Here is a 26681-nt window from a genome sequence, read left to right as displayed (position 1 = left end):
TGAATTCAGGGAATTGCGGCGTTGAGACACTTGGGGTTTGACCACCCACAGACAGATGAGCTCAGCCCAGCTTCAGGCTAGAAGTGACCCCATGGCAGCTGCGTGCTCCTGGCACACCATGTCCTGCATCTGCAGGATGAAGCTGTTCATCCACTTGACAATGAACCCCAATGAAAAGATAATAACCCATTTTTGTGGTTGGAACCTAGGATGAGCTTGCTTGGCTGGCTGGCTGGGTGCTTATGGGGGTGTGTGAAGCTCGACCATGAAACAGGGATGAAGCACCCTGCTTGCTCCTCGGCTGCAGTGTGGGACTGGCATGACCTGCTGCTGAGGGGGAGGAGGAGGTCCACCTTCAGCCCTATGGGCCACTTCAGGACCTAGCAAAATGAAAGAGGATTGTGCTCCCTGAACCCCCCAGTGAGGAGGAAAACAACCCCAAAAAAATTAATTTTGAGAATCTGAATTTGGGTGTAGTTTTGGGGTTAAAATGCATTTTTCTGTAGATAATGTGCAGGTGTGCCAGGGCTCCACACTGCACCAGCAAACTGTGGCACAGGGTTTGTGTCAGACAAGTAGTGTTTTTGTAGTGAAGTGCATCCCAGATGTGCTTTCTGCAGCAATGAGCAACCTTCCCCATTCTCCCCTTTTGCCCAATGGGAAGTAATGCAGGGAAAGGCTCTGCTCCTCTCCTAAATAAGCTCATTCCTTGTAAATGAGTAAATTGGCAGCTGCAGATCTACAGCCTTTTGTTAAGCAACAACCAGATGGCTTTTGTGTTTTTAGGTTTTTAGTCAGCTCTGCAGATCAGATGCAGCGTTTTCAAGCTGTTGAAATTCCAGGACAACCAAACTCCTTCAGTTAGCTGAACTGTGTGGCTCTGCACTCATTTGGAGTGTACCCTGGCATATCTCTTTTCCTCGCCTGCCTGTTGTGAGCACAGATGCACTGGGAAGCCGTTTCTTAGAGCACCCAACAACCCCCATCCTGATTCCAGCTGTGAGGCAGCTGCTGGAAAAGCTGCCACAGTGGAAAGCTGTGGAAAAGGAGTGGAAAACTAAATATATTAAAACCAAAGCAGAATTGAGAAACAAAAATCCCACTGGTCCTTAGGCACCGGATTTGCCTCTGGAAAGGAGGGAGCTTCCTCTGCTCAGGCTCTGGGGAGCTGAGATGTGAAGCTTCCCTCCAGAGAAGCTCGGGCAGGGACGAGGTTGCTTTGCCTCAGGAGCTTGCATTCACCCCATCTCAGGACACCAGCTCCTGGTAGAAACATGCTGTTGTATTGCACACAATGCACGAGTTCTGTTAAGCGCTGCACAACACAGTGTTAGTATACCCAGGTGTTAGGCTGGGTGGCTGCAGGTGTTGCTCCCCAGTTTGGGTCGTTGCTCCAGAAGCACTGAGAGCATTCCCACCTCCGGGACCAGGCTCTGACGTCAGGCTGGAGAGGGGCAAGGCCATCGGGGTGTGATACAGCTTTGAACCCTCTCCAGGGCTGCGAAGAGGCAAAGAACCCAGGCACCTCAGCGCTGGAGGAGACCTGTTCCCGATGGAAAGCACATTACCAGGTAAGGAGCTTCATTTCCCCCTTTTGTTAAGGGAAAAACTCTGCCTATGGCACTTTCCCGCAGCAGCTGCGTTTGATCGTTTTCCGTCCTTACTATTTTAATCGTGTCATGCTGTAAGAGCTGCACTTTCCAGCTCTGTTCTCTGGCAAACACTAAGCTTCACATCAAAATGTTTAAGAGGCAAAGAAGCAAAACTATTCTTCTTTTCTGGCTGTGATTTTGGTTCTCGCTGCTGATGTACTTTGGCTCAGGACGAAGCTGCAGGTTGAGCACAGGCTCCTTCCAGTTAAGTATCTCCCCCGCACCTCCAGCCTTGCCATCACCAATATAAAGGCTTCTGCAAGCACAGACCCCCAAACTTCACTTCTCTATGAATTAAAGTGTTGAACTTTGGTGCAGAGCAGGCTTAGAGCTGTTTTTCCTCCAGTTTGGAATTTAAAACTGTGTGTTAAAGAGCGGAGCCAGTACAAACCTCTCCCACGTTTACCAGCAGTTAGACAGGGCTGCGTAGGGGTCAGATGCCCGTCTTTGTTTTTGCACTGACTGGCAAACAGCAGGGTTTATAGTGAGCACGTTCACCTCTGTGCTCTCCACGTGCAGGGGTTGATCGTTGGCTCTTGGAATGCTGGTGGCTCCTCTGGGAAGGAGCACGCTGCTTTCTTCATAGCCAGCATCGAAAGGTTCCTGCCAGCGCTCCCGAAGAGCTTTTAGGAGCTCATCACAATATGCTCTGTTAGGTTATTATTAGAGGGGAAAAGAAGCCTGAAGAGGTGGCAAATGGGAAATCCCTGCGATGGTAAATAAACAAAGTAGTTCTCTGGGACATGGCTTTCTGGGACAACCTTCGGAATAGCAAGGACAGACACAGCATCCCAGTAAAAGGGGAGTGTGTTCCTGGAGAGCAAGAAGTTTGGGTGCATTTAGTGAGCCCTGGGGAAGGGAAATGCTTCCAGAGGCATCCAGTCTCTAACAAGTGATGCTCTTTACTGGTTTAAAGCTTCTCAAACACCATTGCCTCTAAATACATTTCTGATGCTTGGTTTTGTCTTCTGAATCAGCAAGTTTGAATTTCAGGTCTTGTAGAGGTGTGAGTCCCACTTATGTTTCCTGTCTTTTGATATCTAATTGAGAGTTAAATTCTTCTTGAGGCAGTCTGTGCAGTATTTGCAGGCAGCATCACTTGTTTGAACTTCTGGCTTTGTGTTCCCAGTATTTGCTTCTTGCTCCACAGGCAAAAATAAGATTAGAACTAGTAGAAATTTAGTTAGAATTTCCTAAAAGCTTTCAGAATTGCTCCATCTTTAGTTTTAATGAAGTGTTTGTTATATCTGCAGACATTCAGTCAGCTCTTGCAAGGGCACAACGTTTTCCATGTTATCCAAATACTCCAGCGTGAACCCTTGTTTACTGCCCCAACATCCCTGGGCTGCTGCTTGAGTTCACTGCAGCTGAAATCCAGACCTGGGCAAAAAATCTCTAATGCTTCCTAGAAATCCCTTCCGGATTGCCTTTAACCTTCACTGCAGGCTGCAGCAGGGAAGCACAGGAAAGAGCTCCAGGCAGGGAAAGCAGAGCGCCAGGGAGATAAGCCTTGTGCTAACAGGCAAGAGAATAAACAGGGATCCTGGATCCATTGCCCCTGGAGTATGCAAATATTGAATTCTTCCAAAAACAAACAGTGAAGGGAACAGAGTAGTAAAACCATTTATTAACTCCAGCTGCCCAATGTGTGCAATCGGGAAGTGATGTCCAAGGGGAAAAGAGCACTGAGCTTTTGAGCTTGCTTTGATTTCTTTTGGTTCCAGCCATTATAAAGGATTAAAATATAACAACATGTTCTGAGGTTCCCTCCCCTGCTCTCTTCCTGGGGAGGTTGTGAAACTGGTTGCTCTGAAGCTGCTGTTGTTTTTGCACAGGATATTTGCTGCTTGGCCGCATGGTTAATATGTAGAAATAGGAATATCCCCCAATAGATACCCCCTGGTTAGTATTTCGAAGGATATAAAGAAACACATTGGTGTGTTAATGCTGCCCTGCCCTGTCTATCCCAGAGCTATAATTCATTATATTAGCTTTTGGGTGAAAACAGAACAAATCAACTCCTTTTAGCACTCAGAGCTGGACTTGACCCTGCAGCAGATCATGCATGTATTAAGTATTTTGAATAACTGTATAAAAAAGAACATTAAAACGTAGAACTGCTTTCTTCTATATGATTCTATTCTATATGCCATTCAATCTTCTCAAGTCTTTAGTACAGGACAAACTGGCTTTTCCCTGCTAATTTTGTGTACATGAAGAATCAGACTATAGCCATTTGAATGCCTCTTTCTGCAAAGCCTCTCTGGATGAAGGATGAATCTGTGCAAGTGGAAAAGGCTGCTTAGTCCGACCAAGGTCTCTGTTCCCTTGGGTTATCTTGGACTGTTTCCTTCCAACTTCTCCTTGGTTTGTCCAAACTGTAAAATGGAGGGAAGTTCTTAACCTTTGGCATAGTATTGGTGTTTACCTGAATGAATATGTTCACTTCCAGTGACCTGTTTTATTCTATGACTGTATTCTTAATAATTATATTTTCTTTCTCTTCCTAGATGGGAAAATGCAGAGGATATTCAAGAAAGCCTCAAAAATACTTCAGCAAACCCGAGCTCTCCTATGGAAAAATATCCTTCTGGTGTGGAGAAGGAAGACAGAAAGTTTTCAGGCAAGTATTGGTTCTCTCAAAGGTTAGGATTTCCACTACAGATGATTTTTACTTTGCACTGTTTTTATGCTGGGGGATACATGAGAAACCTCAACTGGTAATGTGGTTCTCTGGAAAATGTCAGGCACTACAATATCACAGCGTAAGAAGGTCTTGTTACAAAGCTGGCTTGTGGCTTTTGGTTGTTGATCTCGTTTCGGCACTGCCCAGAGGAACACAGTGTCCAGCTCATGGTTACGGGTATAAAATCATCAGCAGTCCTCATTGGCTCCAGTGCTAAGAAAACATGTTTTTCACTTCAAACATCTTCATATTTTAAAGTTATTATACCTGTGAAATGGTTCTTCATCACTTATGAAAGGCAGCATTAATGGCTGGAGGAGCTGGACCATGCATAGCAGAGCTGGATGAGGAGAGTCCTTGAAGATGCTTCCCGTACCACCCACCCCCCAAGTCATTGGGCTGTGACTCACCTCTGCATTGCCTCCCTTTCACTAGGAATGGATCACATCAGTGGTTTTCCTCTTAATAATACAAACATCAGCAAATATGATATTCCACTACCCGCGTCAAGAAATCCCTTATGAGTTCCTGGGATGGTTGGATGATCCAGCCTTCAACACCACGGGAGTTACACTTGCATACACACCTGTAACAACCACCACCAGGCACATAATGAGCAAAGTGGCTTCAGATTCTGCAATGACAGGTAACGGTGCTCTTAAATCCTCGGTATAGTTGCACAGTCTGAACTGACCCTTGTGTAGTCACTGTGTGCAGGGAGAGAAGTGTTTGGACAGCACAGTTCTTGAGGGTACAGATTGTGGCTGATGCCCATTTTCATGTTTAATAAATGTAATAATGTAAAATAATCAAAGTCTCAGCTGTGGTGGTTTTAGTCTTCTGTTTTCCCTTCTTTTTTAATGCCAGGTATAACAATAGAAGAGGTGGACAATGAGCAAGAACTGGAAACAAGAGGAATTTCGGAGGAAGACATCATTGGTGTTGTTTTTAAGGATGACTTCTCCTACTGTCTCAGATTTCAAAGCTACAGCGTGGTGTCTCCAAATGATGCCTTTGAACACATCGGTAACAAAATAAACAGAACCAGGGGACTTGATTTTACATTAAGAAGTGCTTAGATGGATCTCTGTGATACCACGCCACTGAGCAGGGATCAAAGGCTCTATATGCTAAGTGCTTTTGACAGATATTGATTAGAATTTGAGGGCTTATTTATTTAGAAGGAAACAAATGTCAGAGAGAAGAGCTTTTAAGAACATGTTAGCCACAGTCCTTTTTGTTCCTTTCCTTTCTATGTCTCGCCATGTCAGATCATGCCTGGAAAATGAGCGTTGTGTGTGCACTTATGTACATCTAACATATACTGTATGGGCATATATTTAATAGATTAAAGCATAAATCTACATGCACATTTGTCCACACTACTACTACTGTGACCAAAAGCATTCTTATTTACTGACTCAAAGTAGTAAACTATCCAAATCAAACAGTAGCCTTATTATGAGATGAAAATCAAGTGAGTTCATCAGTTGATGGGGGGAAAAAAGAGAAGTATTTTGCTAAGGACTGGTCTTGGAAAATGGAAATGCTGGAGAGGTCGTTTGTCCTGTCTACACAAGCTCTTTACAGATATGACCCCAGCTCCAGTGTGCTCAAGGTTTCCTAAAAGAGCTTCTCTCCTGCTTTCAGCATTGATTCTTGATTTCCTGACCTTTAGGTCAATTACATTTTCAAACCTACAGATTATACATAAGAATTTTTATATATATGGAAATACATAAAATTCTTCATTTATTTTCTTTCAGATACCTGCTCCAATTTTTCATCAGGTACCTGCAGCGTTCCCTTGTACTGGTATGCAGGTTTCCTATTGCTGCAGTCCAGCATCGATGCAGCAGTGATAGAAGTAGGTGTGATCATGATGGCAAATAACATTTTCTGTTTATTCCAGAGTTATCTGTAAACTTAAAAAAACCAACAAAACCCAAACCCAAACCAGTTCATTTTCTGTGACCATTATCTTTTTAAACAGGGACATTCAAAAGAAAAAAGAACGATAGATCATTCTTCTTGCTCAAGGCAGCGTTAGTCTTTATTACAAGGCGATACAAAGAGATACTAAATACTGATGTCATTTGCCACTTACAAATGAAATGTTGTTACTGACAGACTAATCATAAACACTTAAGAGAATCTGTTTGTTCTGATGTTGGCTGTTTCCTTGCAGCAATTTAAATGAATGGCTGATTTCTTTCCTTTAGATGAAAACCAACCATTCTGTGTGGGAAGAGATGAAGTCAATCAGTGGCGTTCGTCTGAAGTCGCCCTCAATCAAGCCTGTCTATAAACTGGATTATATTCGGTTCATTGTTTACGTTATATTGTGCTTCTCCCCATACATGTACTTTCTATCAGTGAAAGTTATAAGAGAGAAAAAGAAGCTGAAGGTGTTAATGCAAGCAATGGGTTTGCAAGATATTGCGTTCTGGTAAGTCTCATAGAAATAAATAGGGTAACTACGGGAATTATGTATACAAGATGTATACTAGCTTGTGGGATGGATGTGGGTCTGGTAGCACTGCTCAGCTGAGAAGAGTAACTCCTCAGACCCAGCAGCAATCACTTGCAATCACCTTAGGGCAATCAGATGCCCTGTGGCTCTTTGCTGGCACCACTGCATCTGCAGAGATTTAGGTAGGCACAAGACATGGATATATCTATGCAACCTGCTCTAGTGGAAGGTGTCCCTGCCCATGGCAAGGGGTTGGAACTGGATGAGCTTTAAGATCCCTTCCAACACAAACTATTCTATGATTTGCACCTTTCCATTCTGGAAACTGCAAATAGAAGTGTGTTTGCAGTATTTCAAGTGTGTCTTATATCACACGTTGGCTATGTCAGGGCAAGCGCTGTCATGTACAATGGCAAAAATAACCATGCCTTCGTTTGTAGGTTATCCTGGAGCTTGCTGTACACCGTTTATGTTTCAATCACAGCAACTCTGCTGACACTGATTACCATTTCAGGAGTTATCCACGACCACAGCTTTTTTGAAATATACTTCTTTTATTTCTTTTATGGCACAGCATCTGTAAGTCTGCTTTTGTTTTCTTAAATGGTGCACAAACCTTTTCCTAAGTAAAACATCTGAATCTCAAAGGCTACAGAGTGCTCTGGGGCTGGGCATTATATGAGAAAGTAACAAATACTTCACTACTGGGATTTATTGTTATAATGTGTAGGCTAAGATCTCCCTCATTATATTTTGGGGGATTCAGGCTTGAAATCAGAGTAAAGAGAGGTGGTAACATCAGCATTAATGGGAAGGCTGGGGCTCTACCACCTGGCATCCAGCCTCCTAAGGAGGATGAGGGGTCTGGTCTCTCTGCCCCTATAGGCCTGTTTGCTAAAAGATAAAAGCCTTGGGATGTGCCAATTGCACCTGTAGGGGACAGCTGAAACTCAGCTGAGTCTCTGAATTTGCTCATTGGATTTTCATATTGGTGTATTTAACCACCAGCAGAAATACATCCTGCTAACTGCCGGTTTTCTCTGCTGCAGATTCACTTCTGTTTTATGCTCAGCTCATTGTTACAGCAGCCAAATATTGCCAGCTTTGTGGGCTTTGTCCTTCATGTCCTCTTCGGATTGCTGGGCTTTTTGACATTGTTTGAAAAGCTACCATTGTATTTGGAATGGATTTTAAATCTCTTCAGTCCTTTTGCCTTTACAGCGGGCATCTCACAGGTATGTCAACCTCACAAGTATGACAGGTATGTCAGCTGCATCCTGAATTTATCAGCTCTGTGTATATCTTTAATTTGAATCTCTGGAAAATTATCCCAGCAGTGGGATGTGTCTGGTGGGTACCAACATCTGCAAGAACCATGAGGTCTTGAAGTGCTGCCTTAGCAACTATTATGTGCATCACTCTTCTGGCGCAACAACTTTGAATTGAGCTTACTGAAGCACTTCTGATACTTGTGGTCATGAGACAGTATTGCCCTGCTTGGAAACAGCATCATGATTATGAGTGGACGTGGCTTTCTGATGAAAATGGTCATGATGACACAGCAGTGTATTACAGTACTACACAGCACATAGTATTTCTGGCTAAAGGAAGTGTTGCATCTGACTTGCGCTATTTCATTTTCCCTTAGATGTTAAAGTTAGACAAATATGGACCAGCCTTTACGCCAGAATTGTACCCTTTCTTTAACTTGTACCTCCTACTGAGCCTGGACAGTGTCTTGTATTTGCTGTTGGCCATCTACTTCGATAAGGTTTTGCCTGGTGAGTAGAAATGTGAGGGAAAGAATACAAATTTCCTTGCATTTTTGTTCAATAATCCTCTCCCTTCATAGGGAGAAAGTTGCCAAAGGGGTCATGGATAGACTGAGAAAACAGATCTACATGGAGCATCAAAAAAGGTGTCCTGATAGTGAGCAGGTTTTGGTTGATATTTCACCCCCTCTGTTTCTGAACCAGGCAAGTATGGAGTACCATACCCACCTTTGTTCTTCCTGAGACCATCATACTGGTGCAAGCCCAGGAGTGGATACATGGGGGTAGAAGCTGGTAGTGACAGTAGCCACAATCCTGTCCTCAGCAATAACATCGAGCCGATGCCTCCAGGCTTTGATGGGAAGGAAGCAATCAGGTAAAAACTCCTGTAGGCATGACAAATACAACACTACTTGTTGTGTACAACTCTAGAGGGCATAGCCATATTGCACCGATAAATGTTAGACTGAGCCATTTAACATGCATAGGTAAGGTTAGTGATAAGCATGTGAAAAGGGGAGGGTTTGTTCGGTGTTTCATTCCACTCCAGAGCTGGATTTGAAGGTTTTTTGGGCATGTGCATCCTCAGTGCTAGGGACCAACTCGCTACCCTGCACTTTCCTCTTTGCAGAACAGCACCAGTGAGTCTGACCCCTTCACCATCACCTTTAAAACACTACTGATGGAGTGTGCTGCATACAGTACTGTCATTTACATCCTTATGGAGCTTGTTTGGCCTATTGCTGTTGCTATCCATTGCATGTTACTAGAAAGCAAGTATATATCTGCTAAAATAATAGCCAGGTCATTGCTTTTAATTATATGAGCACGTGTTGCTACATTCCATAGGGCTTTCTGCTTCATTCAGTAAGTGTTCACTGAGTTTGACTTTGAAACCTTTTAAGCGCCTTTTAGAAAAGCTCGTTCCCTAATTCTGCTTCTAAGAGTACAAGAAATGGATTCCAGAAAGCAATCCCTTCAGCTGATAAGGAGCAGGACCAGTCTGAGGAGGAGGTTGAGAACCATTCTTGCAGCAGTTTTCCAAGGTTGTTTGGAGGCAGGAAACATGCCATAGTAGTGAGATCCAATGGTAACGGCTTGCTTACCTTTCCTTTAGACTAAACAACATTAAAAAAACATACAAGAAGAAGGACAAGAGAACAGAAGCTCTAAGGGGTAAGAGAGGTTTTGTAATGCTTTTAATTTCATTTTCCACTAGATACGAACCCAAGCTGCTTTGGAATTTACTGGATGTTCTTAAAGCTGCCTCCAGCACTGTCAAAAGCCGTTTTGCATTGGTTATTGCTGCTGGGGTAAATGACTGTCCCATTTCCACCTGGTTATTCTCTTCCTGTTCACTCCAGGGAAGTAAATATTTATTACGTCTTTGCAACAGTTTAAGTGTCCTTAAAAGCTGTGGCTTCTGCAGCAATGAACCACTTGAGAAATCCCCTCTCAAAGCTCCCTTTCTAACTGTAAACTACTCCGGGCAAACAGAACTTGTTTCTTTGGTCCCTGGCTGTAGCTGAGGCTGCTGTCACTGCCTGAGCCGTGTTCTCCACGCACTTGTGCATCTGCCAGCTGCAGGTATGCAGGTGGTTGGTATAGGTACATATAGGATGTTTGTTAGATGCCTTTGTTTAGCAAGATCTCCAAGTGATGGTGAAAGCATCAATATGGTCTCAAAGGTTTATATTGGCTGACAAAACTCCCCACAGCCCACAGAAATACAAAATAAGCCTTTTCTTTTTCAAGGAAGTAAGGTAGCAAAGTGTGGCTGCTTTGGAATAACTTGAAATCTCACGTGTTGGAAAGGCTATGGACTCTTCTCTTTCTGTGGACTTTCTCTTGAGCCATGCTAAAATAAAAGGTTCTGAACCCCATAGAAAACCAAAGCCAGAATTCTTTGTATATTGAAGTTAATACACTTGTTCTCTCCCTTCACGGCTGCAAGTTCCTAGCTAAGTTTAGTCCCAGCTTCTGAAGATGTAATCCATAGTTTTGTATCTGTGTTTTTGCCTCTCAGTTTCAAAAGTGTCACTCCTCTGTCATACTTGGCAACGAGCTACAGGTACAAGTCTGTTTCTTACAAACTTCATGCCAATGTTATCCTAAATATTATCCTATTTCTTTTCCAGGTTTGTCCTTAAGTATATATGAAGGCCAGATCACTGCGTTACTTGGTCACAGTGGATCTGGAAAAACTGCTCTCTTAAATGTGCTCAGTGGATTTTCCAAGCCTTCAGCAGGTAAAGTGATGGACCCCAGTGCTGAAGAGGAGAAGATGGTTGCTTTTCCAAGTGTAAAGGGGTAAAGATGCAAAACCCCATTTTTCCTCAGTCATCCAGTCCAGCTTGTTGCCAGCGCAGATTGCTTCATCAACATGAGCTTCAGGGCTAATGCATCCCTTACGGATATGCTCACGTGTGCAAGCATGCACGGATGGTTATTTCTCAATCTGGATGTCCTGATGCTTTCCATGAACTGCATACCTATAGGAGATACGTTCTAGTTCTGAAGGGAGAGATTCTGTGCTCTGAAATATTCTGAAGTGGTATTAAAGCTTTGGACAGCACAGTTATTTTGTATTTTATTTCGTAAGCAGCATCCACAATGCTGGAATTAGTGTCCAAGGCATGAACACAAAGCAGTCTGCTTTCCACCTCTAACTGGGAAATACTGTACCATATGAGATTTGTTTCCATCATTCCTGTCTGCAGGTTCTGCAATGATATATAACCATAAAGTTTCTGAAGTATGGGATATGGAAGGAATTCAGGCAATGGTCGGGATTTGCCCTCAGTTAAATTTGCACTTTGAAGCCATAACAGTGAAGGAAAACCTGAGAATTTTTGCTCACATCAAGGGGATTCAGCAGAAAGAAGTAGAGCAAGAGGTTGGTATGTGCTTGTCAGTCACTGACCTCTGTTTTACGGCATCTTGGACAGTTTGAGCTTTATAGATTATAACCATTATTTACGACATGGATTAGTGGTGGACTTGGTGGGCCTGGGGTGAAGGTTGGACTTGATGATCTTAAGGGTCTTTTCCAACCCAGCTGATTCTATGATGGTATGAATTAAAATGCAACCAGGGCTTTGGAAATCTGGCTCTTGTCTCTCTATATTTCCAAGGTGCAGAAGGTTCTTGTGATGCTGGACCTCACTGACCTTCAGGATGTTCACGCCGATGTTCTGAGTGGAGGACAGAAAAGAAAATTGTCTCTTGGAATTGCCATTTTAGGGAATCCCAAGGTAGGGAATTGTCATATTTATACATACACAACATGAGCTGTTGTAGCACGCAGCTTTGCATTTTGACTTGGCACACAGACATTTGTGCTTTTCCCCTGGCATTCACAATCTGCTGGCCTACTAATTCACTTCTCTGCTGGAAGGATCAAGGATTCTAGGTCAATGAGAACTCTATCTTAGATTAAAAGGGTGATAATATTATAGTAGGAGAAAGCATAAATATGGCTGATATTTGAGGATGCATTTTATCCTTGGAATGAGATCATCAAAAAGCATGAAATGAAAGGATGTAAACATGGAAATTCCAGCTTGGACACACAGAGGTCCAATCTCATTCACCATTGCAGGTGCTGCTTTTAGACGAGCCAACGGCTGGCTTGGATCCCTGCTCCAGGCACCATGTGTGGACCCTGCTGAAGGAGCGCCAGGCTGGACGTGTGACGCTGTTCACCACTCAGTCCATGCAGGAGGCCGATGCTCATGCTGGTGAGCCCTGATCTTCACGCTGTGGCTGAATGCGCTTTACAAACAGGAGTTTCCTGTTGCAGAGCCCTCATATGGGTCCCACCATGATGCTGTCTGTGCTCATGGGACACATTTTGTCTGCCAGCAACCATCTACCCCACTCTAAGCAAAGGCTAAAACTGGCCTGATGTGCTCCTCCAAGACCTTGCTTGTGTTCTGCATCAGGATGAAGCACTTACATATCATCTGGACATACCACTAGCAGAACCCACCTGAATTAGTGATATTGTTTGAATTAATACCTTCCCTGTCTCCTTATTGCTCCTGGGCTTCATGGGAAATCTTACACAAGCCTATAAGAATGTATAATTAAAAGATTAACCTTGATGCTTAAGAGAAAGGAATCAGTTTAAAAAGAAAGAACCTTCAGCACTGGCCTTACTCCTCTCAAGTTCACTATAAAAATGCTTGTTGAGTTCAGAAGGAGCAGAGTGAGGTCAGTTTGCTGCACTGTTGTAAATCCTGCCTCAATCTTCTCTATCTATGCCTCCTTAGATCGGAAAGCTTTCCTTTCAAATGGGAGGTTACAGTGTGTGGGCTCATCTCTGTACTTGAAGAGAAAATGGGGAGTTGGCTATCACTTGAGGTAAATCCTTTTCTTTTTGGTCATTTCTCTTTTTATGAAAAGCTTCTAGTTGATGTCTTTTTTTTTTTTGTTGTAGGGTTTGTGTCTCTCAATAGAGTCTCTATATAGAGTAATAGAAATCTTGACAAGTCAATTTAGAAGCCTTTCAAGGCTGCCAAAAGTATCTTGCTTTGGATAGGAAGCTGTTTTTCTTTGGACCCCAATCCTCAAAGCTTTGTGAATGCAGCTAAAAAGACTTGCAACCTCCTTTGCAGCCAAAACAGGACCAGAGTACGAAGCACTGCAATTTCCACCTCCTCTGTGGTGTCAAAGTGATGTACAACTGCTTTAATGTAAAGTTGTTTTCCTTTGGATTCTAATTTCTGTGTCCTTGGGTTAGCAGTGCTGGCCAGGATCATTATTCTTAACCTCAGCTATGGCAAAACCAGGGGCACTGCAGATGTCAATGAAAACCCCCACTGAAATGCTGCCCAGTTTTGGAGGTTTCCCTATGGCTCGATAAAATTCTGCTGGCTTTCTCTTTTAAATGGGTGATGTATGTGTTGGTTTTTGTCATTTAATATTATAGCAATTGCTTTCTGATATAAACAGGATGCACATAAGTGACCCGTGTGACCCTGACCTTGTATCATCCCTGGTCAGACAGTACATCCCCAATGCTGTGCTCAAAGGACAGAAGCAGGGAGAGCTGTGTTATATGCTACCTTTGGAAAACACTGATAGCTTCCCAGGTAAGAAAATCCAGTCCTTTATGCCAGGGTTGTAAAGGAAGTGGTGGGAAAAGCAGAAAGCAAAGTTGCTGTGATGGGAAGAACTATATTCCCTGGTCCATACTGCATGGGATTTGGAAACCAAATGCATAAACATTATCCTTAAAGACAGCTTCTAATGGACATGCTAATAATAATAATAATACAGATGAACAAAAGAAAATCCACCAACTACTCTACAAACTACAATCTGGTTTCAGGGTGGCCCATGGTAATCAAGGACTCTGAATCTTCTACTTACCTCTAAAGAGAGCAATAGTTTTGCCACGGCTTTTAAGCTATGGAGATGCATGATGTGAATGCTAGAACATGCAACATCAACAATGCCAGTCAGAGCTTCTGCTCAACATCAGCCTTGGGCGCTGGGCTGAGCCTGTTGTTTCTGTTGTGCAGATCTCTTCAGCCATCTCGAGAGCAGCCTTTCACAGGGGGTTGTTAACTATGAGGTTAGCAGGACAACCCTGGAAGAGGTTTTCCTGAAGTTGGAGGGTGAGGAAGCCATTGGTCAAGAAGGTAAACCAGTGACTCTGATTTGCAAGTGTGGTATGGTTAAGGTTCCATATAGAAGTATGTTTTAACTGAATGTTTAATTAGTTTCAATGTGAACTTCAGTAGGTTTTGGTAGGTCAAGAGTTGTATCCAACTTTCCTCTAGTGAATTATGTCTTCTTGGAGAAGTCTAGATGATCAGTCTTGGCTTCCTACAGGCTTTTAAGCACAAGAATTGAAGGCTGATGTTGGAAGGGGATTTGCCTTTGAAGGGTGCATTGCCCAGAGTAGGAGATGGGAAGAAATAAACTAGAGAGAAGCATTTCACAAGGGCAGTGAAGGTATTGGATGTGTTGCCAGATGAGCCCAGGTTCAGCCAGTCTGAACTCAGTGGTGTAAATTATGTTCTAGATAGATTATAGCCCCTGTTCTTTGCCCTTGTTTCTTTTCTGGATGAAAAGTAAAAGCATTCCTCTATCCAGAACAGAAGATTCGTATTGATTGTGTGTGATTACAATGTGTCCCTTGAACGCTCTTTGTGGATAATGGTATTTCTTGACTATGCAGAAGATGGAGACGTGGAGGAGAAGGACCAAAGCCTCCTGGTGTTTTCCGAACATGGAAGCACAGCAGTGAGCGGGATGGAGCTCTGGAGGCAGCAAGTGTGTGCTGTGATGAAAGTTCGCTTCTTAAAGCTAAAGCATGAAGGGAAGTTCCTCAGGTCCATGTAAGTACAGGAGCTCTCACCTACTCTCTTGGTTCTCTTAAATGTGATCATTCCTCTGGGTGACTGAGGGAACACTTAAATACTTGGGGTGATATTTAGAAGCTGAAAGTAGGTGAAAAACATTTAAAAGCTGCAGTAATAAGGACAGTTGGGACTTGCTAGTAGAGATCTGAATTGCTCAAGTTTTAAATTCCCCCTTGTCTTTCTCAGCATAAATCACACTCTTGAACGTGGAGTTACCCTGCACCCACTTCTGACCTGTTTTTTCCATTTAGACTGCTGTTCTTTGGAATATTCATCCTTCCAGTGATGACGATTTTCATTGTATTTCAACTGTGGGACAGCTCCGGTAACTGGGAAATCACAGCCAGCTCCTATTTCCTTCCCACTGAAGAGAAAATGCAGGATAAGTCAACAAACCTCCTCATCGTCAATGACACAGGTGAAGAAGAACATGTGATGTTGATTCGCTTTCTGCACCACTCTGAGTCCTCTTAGAGTTGATAGACCAACCTTGCCTTGCTATTTCTGTACGTCCCTTTATATACTTGTGGCTTTGGGAGGTGCTTTCTGCTGGCTAAAAGCAAATCCAGTGTTGGTGATGATAACTGAGTAGCTGATATTTAAGAGAGTAATAAATCAGGCATTTATTTCCTTTTTAAAAGGAAATAAACACCCTAACTGTGCAAACATACGTTGTGTTTAACCAGTTTAATTATAATAGGAAAAAAATAGGGAAAATGAAAGTTGGCTTGTATTCTGAATGTTTGGGGTTTTAACACGTCTCTGCTCTGCAAGTGAGAACTTGCCTATATGGAACTGTTTATACTTAAATACACCTCTAACTACTCTCATTTCTGTCCCTGGCTTGATTTCAGGATCAGAAATTGAGGATTTCCTTGCTGCTTTGAAGACTCAAAACATAATCCCAGAAATAACTCTGGAGAAAAACATCACAAGCATTCCACTGTACAGCGGAGCCATAAAAATATCCCTGGAAGGCAAGGTGAAGGATATTTTTGCTGCTTTCATCCTGTGCATCAACAGGATTTTCTGCAATGTGTTTAAATGAGGCACAGCAAAATACAGACACCAGCAAAAGGGAGAATATTTGTTTGACATATTAAATATTGGTAGTTGTGTTGGGGGAACCAGGATTTTATCTGGTTGTTGCCACTGCATGCTGCCTTACAATGACCTTTAGAGGAAGGCACTAATGCAAGTCTTTCGTGCTCTTCTCCAGATATCTTTATCATTCATTTTCCTTCTGGTTCCTCTTAGCACATTTTCAGGTCACCGTGGTCCCACCAATAACGCTAATTCCTTTGTTATTGCTTTCTGTTCAACCCCTCACTGCTGTCAGCTCCTCCTCACACCTCCCATGGGTGTGAAGGTAACGTCTTTTGCTCTCACATCTTCAGAGCTACCGATTCACGGTCATGTGCAGTGCAGAACCCATCAACTGCTTCCCAGTGCTGGTGAACATCCTCAGCAACACCTTTCTAAGGCTCTTCAATTCCACCGCGCGCATCCGTGTCTGGAGCCAGCCCTTTTACAGTGTGAGTGTCCTGCCTGTCCGGCTGAAAATGAATGGAAATAGCCATGATGAAGTGATAAGGACTGGATGGGTTAGATACCTGGTTGGTTGAACAACCTCCAAGGGTTGGGGTTAATGGTCCAGCTGGTGACCAGTTCCTGGGAGCATTGCCTAGCAGTCAAAAGCAGTACTATTTAATGGCAATTTCTTCTGCAGTGTTTAAGTGCTTTACAAGGATTCAGTGCCGTGAGACAGTTAAGCTTGTCTTACGTGGCAATGTGGTAGGAATACATTTTTTAGTATAGGAATATATATAAGTATTATATATAGGAATGCACATAAGTATTTCACAAGAAATTCTTGCAACCCCCTTTTTTCTTCAACATCCGTATGGCAAGAATCAGCATCAAAAGATGGTGTCTATCCTCAACAATTTACAGTAATTCCAATACTTTTTGCAGATTTTAAGATGCTAAATGCTGGGGCTTTTTATTGCCTTGTTTTACGTTCTTAAACACAAATGACTTACCATTAGTATTGTCACTCACTTGTGTGTTTAAACATCCTAAGAGCATTGAGCTAGCCAGACTTTCCTTGGGAAGCTGTTTATTGATATGACTCCATATTTCTCTGCCACAGACACAAAGCCCAGAAGTAAAGAGTGACATCTTTTTCATCTGCCTCAGCTACATGCTGATTTTGGCTGCTGGTTTGCCTCCTCACTTTGCAATGAGCAGCATGGAGGATTACAAGGTAAAAAGCACGAGCTGGAAGCAGTCATACACAGGGAGTAAGTGCAAATGCAATGTCTCTGGAGAGCGGTTCACGTACCGGTGGGCTGTCTGGTATTTCTAGATATGTTATATCTAGATATATAGTATATCTATAGACTATAGAATAATATCACAATAATCTACATATAATACATCTAGATATAATATAGAGAAGAAATACAGCCACATGAGCACAATGTTGTTCCGAAGTGCATTACCCTCCATCTCCGGGAATGAGCGGGGGGTATGAACAATCTGGGGGGTGTCAAAGCTTTTGGGGGTCAGGAGGATTTGTTTGGTTTTTTTTAAGAGTGGTGTGGTTTAAAACAACAGTAGAACTAAGAGAGAATAGGAAGTGCTTGGAATGGAGAGGAAGGCTGAGCCAGGGAAGGGAAGACTGAGGATAACGGATAAGGAGGAGCAGGAATGATAATTTAGGCTCTTCTAACTCACCTCCCTTATCCCATTTGGTTTCACAGCTCCAGGCTCGCGCCCAGCTGCGGCTTGCAGGGCTCTTCCCCTCTGCATACTGGTGTGGGCAGGTGCTGGTGGATGTCCCACTCTTCTGGACCCTCTTGTGCCTCATGTTTGGAGTCCTGCTGCTCTTCAACCGCATCTGCCCCTTGCAGGCCAGCACCCTGCTGTCCCTGGTGAGCTCTGCTTGCAGACACACACACACACACACACCCCTTCCTTTCACAGTGAGTTTGTCCTTTAAATGCTTTCATTTAAACAGACTGCTCTAGGCAGGTTTTCACGTACCCACATCCATCTCCTTGTCGCTGACACCATTCTCTCTCTCCAGATCATTTGCACCATTGGTTATGGAGTATCTCTCGTCCTCCTCATCTATTTAATTGCCTTGAAATTTCGCGCTGGAAGAAGCAATCGTTACATTTGGTCTTTCATCTTCATCCTGGTAAGTGAAGTGAATCTGAAGTGTTTGATTTACACATCTCGCCACTGGAGATTTCATTTCACATATACCAATATTCAGCAGAATAACCCGAATCCAATTGATTTTTAGTGACAGCCAATTTTTAGCAAGGATCCATTAATATTAGAAATACTTTTTCTGCTTTATTCCAGGTGAATTCCACTCTCTATATGATCAGTGACCTACACGAAGCACTTTACTTCACCTTCTCCACTTTGATTCCTATGTTTCCACCTCTGGGCTGGTTGATCTTCAGTACACCAGTGAGTAAACATGTCCTGCGAAATTCAGTAATGGTCCTAATGGGGCAAACTGGAAGAACAAGAGACACTTTGCAAATTCCCTGTCTCAAAGTGCCAACTGTCAAAAGACAACGGGAGAAAAAAAAGGTCCAGGCTGGGGACTGAGAGAAGGGGCCAAGATTGGATTTATTAATCCTTTGTTTGATTCGGGTGGTTTTAGTTACGAAGAGCTGCTACAATGACTGCATTTTGGCAGACAGGGTAGCAGGGGAGGGGAAGGTGATGGAGGGAAAAGGCCTGGATGAAGTAAGCTGACAGAAGGAGGTGAAAGACTGGGAAGAGAAAAGGAGTGATGGAAAAGGCCAATCCAACCTGGCTGGTTTGAAGCATCTCTGAATTAGCTATAGCCAAGGAAGGCTCAGCTCTTTGAGGCAGTATGAACCCACAAGAATAAATACAGATCAAAGCTCCTTTATCCCATCCTGAGGAAAAGCTCAGCATCCTACATCTCACACTTGCCCTGTGCTAGGGAATTTTTCTGACTGATCTTCTTTTCTCGTAGCGCTTCTCATTGTTTCACAGCATCAGTCTTTATGAATCATGGAATCACATCTTCGTGGCTGTCTTTGCAGTAAGGAGCAATTTGATGATGGGTTTTTGGATGACTGTTCTAATGTGATGGACTTTCTCTGGGCTTGTATAACTCTTCCCATAAATAAAGCATGGGCTATATGGTCAAAGTTTCATGTTAAATGTTGTCTGGGAGGTACATCCAAATTATCGTGGGCTTGTGTCCCATGCGACCCCTGGATGCTGCATCATATGAGCAGAAGTGGGAGGATTATGCAGAGCTTGTGTATGAAGCAGGGATTTTATTAATCAGCTACTCAGTTTAATGCTGCTTCTGCAAAAGACAGGAGTGCTCTCTGATCATGTGGGATGTCTGTTAGGGTGCAGATTATCTGAGCTAAAACTGCAGTATGAAGTCAAGACCTTTGCAAATGATCTGCATATGAGATGGAAATGTATGTGAAGCATCAATTTAACTTCTTTCCCTTCTGGGCCTTTTCAATAGCTGAAGTAAATGACATAGGCTCCTGCATCCCCTTATCGCTGAATCTTATTGAGTGTGATGTTACCTTCTCTCTATACAAACCTAATTAATTTTTTCCTTTTTAGCCTTACATCCATTGTGTGATTTTTGCTCTTCTCCTGCGCTGTTTGGAGAGGAGATCTGGAGAAGCAGCTACGAGACTTGATCCCATCTTCAGGTGTGTCCTGGGCACCAGGGTGCCCTTGTGAGCTTGATTATCCCAGTCTGTGGGATGGGCTCAGGGCTACGCAACCAGGCAGGATCCTCCTGGCTCAGCCCCTGACAGCAGGAGGAGGGGACAAGTGAACTTAAAGACCTGTAACAAAGTGTGGTTAAAGTCATACTTTTAGATTTAATCAGTTTATCCGGAAGGGATGATATTGAGGATGAAGGGAGGGGGGTTTTTGTTCCTTTGGTTATCATTTTTCAACTTACTGGAGTTTCCCTGAATGTGTCTGGTGGCAAATTCCCACCCAATGTGTTGCAATAGAAGGTCAGTTGGCCCACAATGTCTTAGAGAGAATAACAAATGTGATTCAAGCTTTTTCACATTAAGATTCATAGCTGAGGTTTCGGGATGTTTCACTCCAGCTGGCCAAGCTGAGAGTTACAAACTGAAATCCAGCATTTTAACTCCTTTTCAAGTGTGTCAGTATTGCTTGCTGCAGGATGGAGACTGCCCCATAAGTTTCACCAGGTTGGGGTCTGCAACCCACTCTCTGTTCATCTATCACCAACATGTAAGAAACAGCTGAGACAAATGACTCGGAGTGAGATGACCAAATACCTTTGAAAATCTGCCACGTTGATATAAATTCTCCTTGAACAGATCACTGGCTTGTGTTGAGCAAAGGACCACAGAATCATATGATACCATATAGAATGGTTTGTGTTGGAAGGGACCTTAAAGCTCATCCAGTTCCAACCCGCTACCATGGGCAGGGACACCTTCCACGAGACCAAGTTGCTTCAAGCCCTGTCCTACCTGGTCTAGTGGAAGGTGTCAACCTGATCAATACTTACAGGACCAGTCAATGCCTGCTGATGAAGGAAAAGCTAAATCTCACCTTTATTTTCTCATGCATGCCAGCAGGGTTATTTTTCCCCCATTAATAAATATTTGAGTCGATGCTGCCTGTGCAACACCTCCTGAACTCAAATACATTTTGCAGGGTGCTGCATTAGCACTGCACTGGGAACTAACTTGTAAACCCAATCCTTTTTGGAAGTGATTCCCAGTGACAACATCTCTCTGCCTCCACTTGTAGGATCCAGAAGAGGAGACTGGTCACCCACCAGAACAGGGAGCACCCAGGGGAGGAGCCCCCAGAAGTCCATGCAGAGAGGGAAAGGGTGAGGAGTGTGATGACCTCACTGCAGCAGGAAGAGGTGAAACCAGCCTTCTGTCTTGTTTTCCTTTTCATTCTCCATCTCTCTGCTTCCTTAGCTCATACACTTGTTATTCACTGACCTGATGTCCCAGTGCACATCTTGCCATCCAGCCCAGCGTCACCCTGGCACCAGGAGCAGTTTAGCTGGCACTGCATTTTAATTCCTATTCTGCTTTTCTTCATTCTGTTGCTCTGATTCCTGGATTTTTAATTTAGGAGTGTTGTCTTTAAAGAGCCATACTTAATGGTAAGAACAGATGAGCTGTCTTGTGGGATAGGAGCAGGTTTTATTTCCCACTTCATCTCTTCACAGGAGTCAGCGATCGTTGTCAACAGTTTGCGCAAGGAATATGAGGACAAGAAAGCCAGTTCCATCTTTAAGAAAAAGAAGAAAGTTGCTGTCAAAAACCTTTCTTTTACTGTTAAAAAAGGTTCAAGTATTTTGCTGAACTCCTTATAAATGACTAATGTGAAGGTCGCATTTGGAGACCATATTCTTGTGTGTGACCAGACCCAACACACCTGAGCTCCTACATTTTAATTTATGGGGATTTGTGAGCAGTTTTTCCGCCTCCTGTACTTTCAGTTATTGCCTAGCACACAGGGAAGACAGTTTTATTAACAATATTTATTATTAACAGTGTTTGCATCATTTTCCCAGGGGAAGTATTAGGTCTGTTAGGACCCAACGGAGCTGGAAAAAGCACCACTATAAACATGATTTCTGGAGACATAACAGTGACTGCTGGGGAGGTAGGTGACTCCTTTGGGGCAGCCGGGGGGGGTGACCTCGATGCCCTTATGAATTAAGGGTGTGATGAGGCAAGCTGGCAATGCAGCCTGACAGTCAGGGAATTTATGTACATGCAACCCTACTTACAGAAGTAAGAAGAAGAGAATGACGTGCTTTGCTTTAGTCCGAGCACGTTCGAGTTTACATCAAAATCAGTGTTGCAGAGTTAAGGGTTTGAGCTGCACAACATCTTCGGTGTGTGTTCGAAACCCATCGAGAAATTTCACACGCCCTGTAAGAAATGTTGACATCTAAAAAATGTATTAATAACGCTCTTCATAAACAGCCTTGCAAACCCAGGAAATTGAAACCGAATGGGAACAGGGTTGGGCCAGCAAAAATCCATCACTTAATTATGTGCAGGATGATTAATGGCATGTGCTGGGGGAGGGGAAATACCATTGCTTTTACAGATTTGGGACTGAATGTTTGAAATAGAGATGAATTACTAAGAAAAAATGGTCTCGTGTTGGTACCTATTACCCAGAGCTTTATGGTAGTAAATATGTGTGTTTAGTTTTGTGGAAGTGCTGGTCTGGATTCAGATGAGCAGAAGACACGGTAGGTGGAGATGATCAGTCCAATGACGCTGGCGTTCCTTTTCCATGAAGGAACTTTACCATTTCCTTCCTTTTTCTACTGGAAGAGGAGAGATTGGGATGAGCTCTTGGGCAGAAGCTCTTCCCTGTGAGGGTGCTGAGGCGCTGCCACAGGGTGCCCAGAGAAGCTGTGGCTGCCAGTGTTCAAGGACACAGGGGCTTGGAATAAGCTGCTCTATGGAATGGGTCCCTGCCCATGGCAGGGGTTGGAACTGGATGAGCTTTAAGGGCCCTTCCAAGCCAAACCATTCCATGTTTCTGTGTGCTCATGAGGTTCCTCATGACACAGGAAAAAACACAACCACATCTCCAAGGGGTTCACTGATTCACGCCAAAATAACACTCTGCGGCTACAGAGGTGTATGTGTTTGCAGGTGCTGCTAAAGGGCTGTGATGGAGTTTTCTCCACCTCAGGGCAGAGCATCCCGGGATACCTGGGATGCTGCCCACAGCAGGACCCTCTCTGGCCAGACCTCACTGTGCACCAGCACCTGCAGGTGTACGCCGCTGTAAGAGGGATGAGGAAGGAAGATGCAGCAGTTACCATCAACCGGTACAAAGCCAAATGATTTCAGCTTTTGGTTCTTCCTCCCGCTGGATGCATAGGACAGGGAAAGGATTTTCTGGTAGCAAACCTGGCTGCTGTAATTAAGAGGCAGCACCTTCTATGCCTCTTTGAGAAAGCGGCTCTCCTTCTGATGAGATCTGCTACCTTATACTGTTCTCAGCTCCTTGTCAATGAAGATTTTAGCCCTCCTTTATCTGGAAAACCCTAAACTTGCTCCAGTTCATGGCCAGTTACATGAGTAACTCACTTTTTCCATTAGCTGTGATGACTGCCTAGAATTCCTGCAAAAATTCCTTCATTTACCATCCAAGCTTAGCAGTAAGATCACCAAGTAACCCAAGGTGATGTGTATCAGCTGAAACAAGTATGGTAGTGTCTGTTTCCTCAATACCCCTGACCCAGCATCCTGCCTTAGCAAACAGAGATGGTCATTTCAGTGTCTTTCCTTTCTATTTCCCGCAGCATAGAAAAGGCCTTGGATCTCCAGAAGCACTTAAGAACCCCAGCTAGGAGGTTATCTGCTGGAGAAGCCAGAAAGGTTTGTGTTAGATGTGTGTTGGCTGCTTCTAGCTTTTCTTAAGCTGCTTTCCTCCTTGAACATTGTGGCAGAAAACCATGAGCAGAATGGTTTTGTTCATCAGAAATGATCTGTTTCCATCAGTAGCTTTTGAATCCAGCCTGGCAGGATCCCTCCCTCTCCTCTTTTGCCATCCTCCCACATTGTGTGTTTAATAAATGCTAACCACAAATCGGATTTACAAGGTAATCGCTTCTTCTTCATCCCCCCACCATGTGCATCTTCCAGTAAATGGGATGGAAAACCCCTTTCAGATCTTTGGCAGGCTTGGGAGTTCTGGGGGAAGCTGATTTTAGCAGTTTAAAATATTAACTAAGAACACCTTGAGATGGGGATTTTTGAATCCCTGTTCCTCCTGTATTTTGGAATAATGAGCTTCAGCTTCTAGGGGATTCACAGGGATTAAAGCGTAGAGGGACAACTCGCCTGTTCTGCTGGTAAAGTAAAAGCAGACCTGACCTGACCTCTGTGTCTTTCCCATTTCAGCTGTGTTTTGCATTGAGCATCCTGGGAGATCCGACAGTAATGCTTTGGGATGAGCCATCAGTGGCCATGGACCTCAAAGGGCAGCACCGTATGTGGTGAGCAGCCATGTTTTAGCAGAGCTGGGAAGTGTGTGACAGACTTAACAGGATGGGTTTTACCATCCCTGTTGTAGTAACCATTGGGCAGGCAAAGAGGTTCTGCTTTGGTGGCAGAGCACATCTTTATTTCCCCGTTTTCCTAAAGCACATGGAATGGGGTACCCTTAAACCCCTTATTCAGCAGGCAGTAAGCAGAACCAGCAGGTGCGATTTTGATGGTAATGCACCCCAAAAAATCTGAGTAAGCACCAGTTGAACCCATGTATTTGGTATAAAAGATAAAAGTTGCTGTTTTCTTCTGAGCAACAGAAAAAATTATAGGTAGCTCTTCCCTTTCGTCCTTGATCTCTAGTGCTTAGCTCCAGCTTTTCATCAGCAGTTTATGCTGAAGGTGTAAGCTCTGGAGGGATGCTGACATGACAACCTGCAACACAGCATCAGCATCCACATGTCATCTTTACACAAGATAGCTGACGGCTTTTAGTCATCCGCTTATTTATGATTCTATCACTTCAGCTGGGGCTTGTGAGACACAAACCAGGAGATTTCCTGTGGCTATTCCTGGGAAGTAACTGATCTCTGTCCCCAGGAAAGTGATTCAGGCGGCCATGAAAAGCAAGGAGCGTGCAGCCATGCTCAGCACGCAGTACCTGGAGGAGGCGGCAGCGATGTGTGACCGCGTGGCCATTCTGGTGTCAGGGCAGCTACGGTAGGCACTGGGGTCTATGGGGGCTAGTGGAAGGTGTCCCTGCCCATGGCAGTGGGTTGGATGAGCTTTAAGGTCCCTTCCGACCCAAACCATTCTATGGTTCTATCTTCTCCTTAATCTAATAGAAAATCTTGGTTTGGATTGTCCCAAGCATGTAACAAACAGTTTGGTGAGGAGGCTGTTTTAGCAGCACAGATCAAACAGCAGGTGAATGAGAGGACAGACATCTGCTGCTCGTATCCAGTGACTGCTTTATTTGCTGATCATGATGGTTGGAGCAATGGTTTCCCTCCTCTGCAGGTACATTGGTTCCCTTGAGGATCTGAAGAGTAAGTCTGGCACAAGTTACCACCTAGAAGTCAAAATGATGGACCCGGGACAAAGCGATGCTCTCCATGCTGAAGTTCTGCACCTCTTCCCCTACGCTTCTTGGCAAGAAAGGTCACTGCCCATGGGCTGCACACCCAGCCCGGACTTGTGCTGGGACCCTCTGTTGTTCCTTGCTCAATAGCTCGCTCTCCAAGCACCCCTAAGCCTTGGTGCTGAGTCACACAATGATGAATTAATTGGTTTTATTACCTTTTCAGGACAACTTCTTCACTCATCTACAAGATACCAGTGGAAAATGCACTACCTCTGTCCCAGTCGTTCTCCAAGCTAGAAGCAGGTAAAAGGAAACAATCCATTAGGCAAGAAGATTGCTTTCAGATTGTTCATATGGATTTGGTTTTACGGATGCCTTCTCCATCTCTCTGCAGCTAAACAGAATTTCAGGCTTGAGGATTACAGCTTGTCATTGCACTCTTTGCAACAGGTATGCTGATGTGGAAGTTACAGGTTAGAAACTGACTGTGTAAAAGGAAGAAATGGCCTGTGACCACTGTAAAGCCTGGCCATAGTGGGGTTGTTTCTGATGTGGCATATTGCAGGTGTTTGTAGACCTCACCAGGGACCTGGAGGAGCACGACCTGGATGCAGCACCCGATGGGGCTGTGGAGCAGAGACCGCTTCACCCCTGATTCCTTGGACCCACAAAGGAAATATTCAGTGTATTTCATCAGTGTTACTGATGTGTGTGATCAGCTGCGGCCGTGGGACCTGGCTACCCGTGTCACAACACACATTGCTCTGCAGGTTTTCTGCCTCGCAAAGAAAACAAATCTTATTTTAATAAATAAAGCCTTTATCCTTTGACAAATTGATGCTTCCCTTCAACTGTACCCTTATGAAGATTTGCTGTGCTGAGGAATAGCCCTGCTGGGGTGAATTGCTGGTCCCAAGGCAGCAAGGTGGGCACTGTGGCTGTGCATGGTGGCTTGGCTGTTGGAGAGAATCATGTACAAATTCAGAGGAGGCTCTTAAACCCTCACTCATCCATGGCAGACACTTGGCAGCCAGGGCTAGTTTTAAATAACCAATTAAAACAACTGAATAACATAGAAACTCCCTACATTTGGGCAATCAGGTGTTTCCCCTGCTGCCCTGTTGACCTGTTTCTCAACCCACCCAGCCTCGGGGAAAGGCTGGGCTGGGGACCCACTAGAGGACAGTGGCAACTCCATCCAATGGGACTGATGCATCAGCAAGACCTTCACCCATACCATGAGCTCTTCTGGTTCATGTGGGTGATGCCAGTGATGAAGGTATGGATGATGCAGGTATGGGCGATGCAGGCAAGGAGGATGAAGTGGCTTACGCAGGCACTTATGGGTGTCTGGGCAATGCAGGCAGGGATGCAGGCAAGGATGCGGGCAGGCAGGTACCAGAAGGTGGCTGCCATGGCTCAGTTTTGGGCCCCTCCTGCCAGGAGAAGCCCCTAGGCAGCCACCCCAAACAGTCTTCCCACCCTGGTGACACTAACTTACTTACAAACACAACCTTTGCCATTCAGGGATGAGCCAGAGTCACCTTTTGCTCCTCGCCTGTAGCATTGTGCTGCGATATC

General features: G+C 44.2%; 1 protein-coding gene across 3 annotated transcripts; it reads left to right on the top strand.

The window, feature by feature from the left end:
- Positions 1–1428: 1428 nt before the first annotated feature.
- LOC130604152 (ATP-binding cassette sub-family A member 9-like) lies at positions 1429–25934 on the top strand. 3 transcript variants are annotated; one of them, XM_057418507.1, is made up of 39 exons: positions 1429–1571; positions 4163–4275; positions 4774–4984; positions 5206–5364; positions 6105–6205; positions 6561–6787; positions 7252–7390; positions 7861–8046; positions 8460–8592; positions 8788–8959; positions 9701–9759; positions 10722–10832; positions 11304–11479; positions 11718–11837; positions 12185–12323; positions 12858–12948; positions 13540–13679; positions 14112–14231; positions 14774–14933; positions 15209–15375; positions 15812–15939; positions 16355–16492; positions 17110–17223; positions 17723–17893; positions 18049–18162; positions 18333–18443; positions 18985–19053; positions 19602–19693; positions 20784–20904; positions 21220–21337; positions 21568–21659; positions 22673–22851; positions 23329–23404; positions 23930–24024; positions 24617–24736; positions 25037–25177; positions 25324–25403; positions 25495–25550; positions 25666–25934. In XM_057418507.1, the coding sequence occupies exons 1-39, from the start codon at positions 1553–1555 to the stop codon at positions 25753–25755; spliced, it is 4848 nt and encodes a 1615-aa protein (XP_057274490.1). In that variant the 5' UTR covers positions 1429–1552; the 3' UTR covers positions 25756–25934. The 3 variants fall into 3 exon arrangements, with proteins under 3 accessions (XP_057274490.1, XP_057274492.1, XP_057274491.1); XM_057418508.1 differs by lacking the exon at positions 1429–1571 and adding an exon at positions 3901–3968; XM_057418509.1 differs by lacking the exon at positions 18985–19053.
- The last annotated feature ends 747 nt before the right edge of the window (positions 25935–26681 follow it).

Source organism: Pezoporus wallicus, unplaced genomic scaffold, assembly GCF_028554395.1.
Source record: "Pezoporus wallicus isolate ANWC-B61680 ecotype Strahan unplaced genomic scaffold, APGP_CSIRO_Pwel_v1 contig_3710, whole genome shotgun sequence".
Taxonomy (NCBI): Eukaryota; Metazoa; Chordata; class Aves; order Psittaciformes; family Psittacidae; genus Pezoporus; species Pezoporus wallicus.
This window is presented reverse-complemented; position numbering and strand designations above follow the sequence as displayed.

Bases quoted from the DNA above. Each gene is read 5' to 3' on its own strand.
- LOC130604152 (XM_057418507.1), top strand. The intron at 7,391-7,860 runs GTAAGTCTGCTT...TCTCTGCTGCAG, and splicing joins TCTTTTATGGCACAGCATCT to ATTCACTTCTGTTTTATGCT. The intron at 9,760-10,721 runs GTAAGAGAGGTT...TTTCTTTTCCAG, and splicing joins GAGAACAGAAGCTCTAAGGG to GTTTGTCCTTAAGTATATAT.